Raw genomic sequence first — 6,000 nt, 5'->3', positions numbered from 1 at the left:
TTTTTTTTTTACTGTTAGAAAATCATCAATTCATAGCATATGTTAAAAAGGGAAGGGGGAGGAGAGGTCAGCAGAAGCAGCATAGAAAAGGTCATACAGATTGATAGCCAGAGCTTTTTTTCCGTCTTGCAATCATGTAACAGACACCACCAAGAATGAGAAGGAGGCCAAGCACCACACCCACTGCCACAGGGATGACAAAGGTCAGGTCAGAATTGCTACACTCTTCAGCTGCAGGAAGATGTAAAAAAAAAAAAAAAAGGAAGCAAGGGAGAGGAAGTTAGTGAAAACAAGCACTGGACAGGATAAAATTAGCCAAGCATGGATATATATTAGATTAAAATTTCCTCTTTCTCTCCACTTTTTTTTATCCCCTCTCCAGCCAACTCATCTTTGGAACTTTAATTACCAGAATTACAGAAGAACAAGAGTCTCAAGCTGGGCTTTGGCTCACCAAACAACCCTTAAAATGAGAAATCCCTAGCTGTTCAAAACGTCTGTCATTTCAACAGCATGGCTTTGTGGCTGTTGCTTCTCTTGTAGCCCACCGCTCTGATGCTGCTGGCCTCTGGCTTGAGCAAACCAGGGTGTAAATAAGGAGACCGCTGTCAAATATCTAACAAGCCACAATGCTTGTTAAAAAAACCTGTGTTGCAAAACATAGCATTATTCTCAACCTTTACCAAACAAGGATTTAGCATCCTCTTTAAGAGACAAAGGAAAGGCTCAGTTGAAAACATCTCTTCACTTGTGCGGCCAATGAACATCAGGAAATGATCCAATTGCCAACTTCTCAGTTGCTCCTTTGGATCTGCATAGGCGCTCAGAGGCAAGGGCTGATTTCAGGATTTTTTTGGGGGGGAGGTGGTGGTGGGGAGGGGAAGGACAAGATGCCACTGAGAGCTTCTTTACCTAGTGAGGGGTCAAGGTGGGATGTGCATGTTGAAGCAGCACCCCAGAGCCCCCTGCCCAAATGACTTGCACAAGCCAGCATTGCAGCATGCAAATACAACATTGTACTTTCTATATGCCAGGGGTAGCCAATGGCAGCTCTCCAGATGTTTTTTGCCTACAACTCCCATCAACCCCAGCCATTGGCCATGCTGGTTGGGGCTGATGGGAGTTATAGGCAAAAAAAAAAATCTGGAGAGCTACCATTGGCCATCCCTGCTATATGCTTTCAACCAAGGCCAAAACACAAGCCTAGTTAAGATGACAGGGAAAGCAAAGGCCACACCATGCCTTTGAAGGTTTCTGTTCAGTTACCCCAGACTCCTCTGTGTGTCTTGCTGGCCTCAAAGCCCCCTTCCAACTGCCCCATCTTGCATCTGCCAGAGTTGGCTGTGCAGGAAGGGACAGGGGACGATGCCCCTGGGGTCACATTAGGTGCACTGACACAGACTTCTCTATGGACACTCAGCCACAGAATGCAAGAATTTCCCCAGGCAACTGGGCAAAGAAATCTAGCCAGAGAGCCAGTGCGGTGCAGTGTTTACAGACCTGGAATCTAACCTGGGAGATTCAGGTTCAAATCTCCCTCCCCTGTGTCTTGCTGGGAGACGTCTGGCGGTCACTCTCTCAGACTAACCCACCTCCTAGGGTCATTGCAAGGATAAAAATGGAGGCACAGAGAATAAAGTACACTGCCACGAGATCCTTAGAGAAAGGCTCCTGTACTAAATAAGTAACCCATCAAATCTGTTTCTTTCTTTGCCACCAATATGATATAAATGGGAAGTTGGACTATTGCAAATGTTTGCGGCCTAACATCTGTGGGCATATTTGCAAAGCTGTGTTAGCTGTCCGTCCCCTTGTTCTTAAGAATTTTATTTTACAATGTGCCAAAATGATGCATATCAATTTACAGAACTCTAGTGTTAGCTGAAGGCTGCAGAAACCAAGAGGTCATCCAAAATACTGGCACTCAGTTCTCCAGGAACAAGTCACTTCTATCTCCACAGAAAAGGCAGAAGAAACAGTGGCAACTTAAGAGTTACCACTCTGGAAAATGCCAGGTTTCTGTCTGACCTGCTGCTGGCAGTCTTCCCCAGGTCAAAAAGGGCCAGTGTTTTGTCTACCTTTGGCCTTCCCATCAGACTGGCAGCTAATGACACTGTGGCTCCTGCTGTAAAATGAATGATAACCAGCCATTCAAAATGGCAAGAGCCGCAGTTCCAGGAGGCAGGCCCAGGGGAGTCTCAAACAGGCAAGAGAAAAAACACAACAAAACATCACACTCCGGAAGCTGTACTTGGCTCCCAAGCAGTGTGTTTAAGTGAGGAAGTTTATTATTGCATTGTTAACTTTTGGAGCATGGTGGACTGGAGACGCATGCTCCTAAGGGCAGCATCCACAATCCAGAATATCACTCATTTCTTCATTTTTGGTACAGATTCAGGCGTTCGTGGTAGAAGGCAACGTTTACAACATATGTTAAAACAATGTATGTATGGCAACTGTCACACTGCTTTAGTGACAACCCAAAGGCACATTTAGAGTAGAGAACTGAGGGGTTTTTTTTATAACAGTTGTCCAAAAGGACTAACTGACATTGCTGTTTTAATTTTCATTTAAAACTTCAGTTCTGCCTCACCCAATGGATCCCAAAATGACTCTTTTATTAAGTGGGACACAAGGGTGTGGAATTAGATTCAGCCAAAAAAAAAAATAATCAAATGATTCAAATAGGCAATTATATACATACATTATTAGAGACATCTTGTAATAAGGCATAATACAATAAGGCTGTTGTTCACAAACCATTCAAACAAAGCTCCAGCACTCTATTTATATAGTGGCAGCAGGTAAAACATCCCATGAGAATGAGGACCACTCCAGGTATTCACACTGGTACTCTCTAGGCTTAGCACAACATTCAGAGAATGAAGACCTCACATACACGAAGGGAGGTGCAGTGGGAGAATACCCATAAGTCATGCTCCCAGTCTTTGCCAACTGGAATAGCTTACACATCCATACACATCTGCTCCACAAATCTAACATTTTGAGCACATACCTCTTTTCCTGTGGAAGACAAGCATAAGCAGAGCATATCTCCTATCTCCCACCAGTCAGAATAACGTTTTAGCACCCAGCATTCAAACAGTTCCTCAAACTAGTCCATATTTCTACATATCAGATTCAAACAAGATGAAGACCCATTTGCTTACTTAGGTTTTAGGCTGGAGCAGACACAACTGTCTCTCTATACAGGCCATGGCCTGCAAACTGGGACACGGCTTTGGGAACGTGGATTCTTTTCTTCTCTCTGGAACAATTTCCCTCTCCCTCCACCAACTGCACATCACACATGTGTCAATGTAAACGACAGTTAGGACAAAGCAGGTTCCCTGGTAACCATGGCTTGGGGTGCTAAGTGAAACTCTTAACACTGGGAGGCAACGTGGGGTGGAACTACTTTCCAGGGGAGAGGAGGTAAGCAAGCATTCACAAAGCTGGCTTCCAAAATGTGCCAGTCATGGTTTTCAAGGAGCCAGCCCAAACTCTGCACCAGGCTTCAAAGAACAGGGACATCTGCAGCTGCTCTTACCAAACCGTGTGTTTTGGTGCTGCAGTGATCTGCTGTTGAAAATAGCATATTTGGGCTAAGACCAGTCTCCTGCAATTCAACACAAAACAGTCACAAACCTATTCATATGAGATGACAACTCAATATGCACCAGTTGTTTTCCCTTTGGATCCACACGTGTCCATGTGCATCTTTTTAAAAAAACCTCATACATAAGAATGGAAAACTCTGCAGGTGCAAAATAGTCCTCAGCAGGTTGACAGAGGAAAGTGTTCGGCCTGGAGTGCCTCCTGTTTTTAAAACTGCTCATAGCCATTGCCACGATGTTTTCGGCGACCAACAAAATAAGCCATGAAAATCAGACACACTAATCCCGCCAGGGCTGCTGCCACCACAATAGGCACAAAGAAGTTGTCCACCTCTGGGCTGCAGTCTTCAGCTGGGTAGAGAAAGGGCAAGGAGTAAGGTTAAGCCTCTGAGCTTCCCTATCAGAGGATGAAACAGTTTTGCCCCCTTCCCATTTAAAGTGCTAACTGTAAGTTCACTCTATAGGTCAGAATATGGTACCCCAAGAAGAACCCAGTTGGATTACTCTATCATTTATTTTTGTGACAATAACCAATTTTTTGTTGTTGCAAAGAAGGCCAAGGAGGGTTTGTGACTGGCTGAGTAAATGTTTAAAATGCTGCTTTTTTCTAGAACTCCGTTTAGAAGGAAGACAAAATATTTTCAGGGACAAAGGTAAATAGCTTTATGTGCAGAACATTACTACAAAGTGGGAAAGACATTAGGCTGCCCCTCCATACATCATACAGTTAAACTCAGATCAACCCAGCAAGGAGGCTCCTGGAAACCAATGCAAGAGGCGCAAATTTGGGTAAACGATGAACAGCCACCACCAGCTCAGCTCCACTTTTGCTCAGCATTTCCAGAAGTAGCCAGCCACAAAGCTAAACTCTGAAGGTGCTCTACCAGTTCAGGTGCCCTCAATATGGTGTCCATCGACAGTTTTTAGAAAATGGGAGCGGGGGGGGGGGGTTTGCCGAGGAGGGCTTGTATCAGCTGAGTAGATTTTTAAAATGTTGCTTTTGGAGCAGCTGCTAGCACAGCACAAGGATATTCACTGAGTGATTGAAGGTAAGCTGTGTGTATATGCAAGAAAATATTTTAGAACAGTATATTTACTTTAAAAGGTATGAAGTTAAACCAAACTTCTACCTTAAATGCGGATGGCTTGCTATTAAGATACATCTAGCCTTACTCCCTCAAGTCTGGAGGTTAGCTTCGCCTTTTGCAATGGCCACTTTGAGGTCACCCACCACCCTGTGTCAGAACTCTAAAGGAGCACATAGGCTCAAAAAGGTTGGGGATTTCCTACACTATTACCTGAACAAGGAAATACTTTGCAGATAAATATTTGAATTTGGATTAGCATTCATTATTGCAGATATGTTTCCTGCCACAAGGACCATAGGGCATTACAAAGACTCAAGATCGCCTGTTGTCTTTTGCACATATCAGGTAACTGGGAAATGCCCACTACTATCACAAACTGCATGAAATACAGACTTCAAGCATGTTATGAAGAAACACACTACCACTTTATGGCTGAAGCTAAGCAGATAGCTTCCACAAGCAGTCTGTATGGGAGATCCCCCCAAAAACTTTATACAGGTCAACTCTTTGTACATAACAGAGTGCACTGCAAAACTGCAACTGCAAAATCTCTAGCGGGGGTTTCAAAACCTGCCCCTCCTCAACTCTAGTGATATGATCTGTGAGCTACTATGGAAAAAGAATGGATGGCTGAAAATTAGTCCTGCCAGCTGAATGTGGGTAGAATCCATGGATTCCTGCACACAGTCCACAGAGACCCTTTGTATCTCTTTCTGTAGCTTGCCAGTATATTTGCATTGTAAGGGACAGATCAACATTCTACATGAAAAGTTCAGGGGGATTTTGAAACCAGGAACTGGCTTATACTTAAGATGATCCAAGTTCTGTTTCTGAAGGTTTACTTCAGAAGCAAGTGTAAGAGTCATTGAGAAGCTAGATTCATTGCGAGACCAGAGCTAGTGCAGGATGAACGAACAACTGAACTGTGGAATGTACCACTAGTGGACATAATGATGGTTGTGAATGGCTCTGAAAGGTGATTGGGCAGATTCATGGGAGATAGGTCCATTGATGGCTGCTGGCCACAGTGAATGAAAGGGACCTCCATTTTCAGACACAGCAAGTCGCCGAATACTAGCATTTGAAAGCAACATCAGTGGAAGGCTTTGGCTCTCTAGCTTGTTTGTTGGCCCTTCAACGTAACTAGTTGGTTATTTTTGCAGGACTAGGTCTTCTGCATCAGACCTGTGCTTGCATCTTTTGCAACAGTACATTTTTAAGTGCAGCAGCTCACTTCTGTGACTGAGGAATAACCACATGTCAAGAGCTTTAGCAGCAGGGTCATCTGATGGCTG

The 6,000-nt window shown here is 44.1% G+C and overlaps 1 protein-coding gene across 2 annotated transcripts in view; it reads right to left on the bottom strand.

The window, feature by feature from the left end:
• Window positions 1–6,000, bottom strand: part of LOC132579725 (lysosome-associated membrane glycoprotein 2-like) — a 29,148-nt gene continuing 23,148 nt past the window's right edge. Inside the window, exon 9 of one of the 2 annotated variants that reach the window (XM_060250330.1) lies at window positions 1–231. In XM_060250330.1, the coding sequence (XP_060106313.1) occupies window positions 92–231 (140 nt within the window). In that variant the 3' untranslated portion in view covers window positions 1–91. Of the gene's footprint in view, window positions 232–2,266; window positions 3,969–6,000 lie in introns of those variants that run through there. The other variant, XM_060250328.1, reaches the window with a different exon arrangement.

The sequence above is a fragment of the Heteronotia binoei genome, chromosome 11 (genome assembly GCF_032191835.1).
Source record: "Heteronotia binoei isolate CCM8104 ecotype False Entrance Well chromosome 11, APGP_CSIRO_Hbin_v1, whole genome shotgun sequence".
In the NCBI taxonomy this organism is placed as follows: Eukaryota; Metazoa; Chordata; class Lepidosauria; order Squamata; family Gekkonidae; genus Heteronotia; species Heteronotia binoei.
The sequence above is the reverse complement of the archived record's forward strand: the minus strand, read 5'-3'. Positions and strand labels throughout refer to the sequence as shown.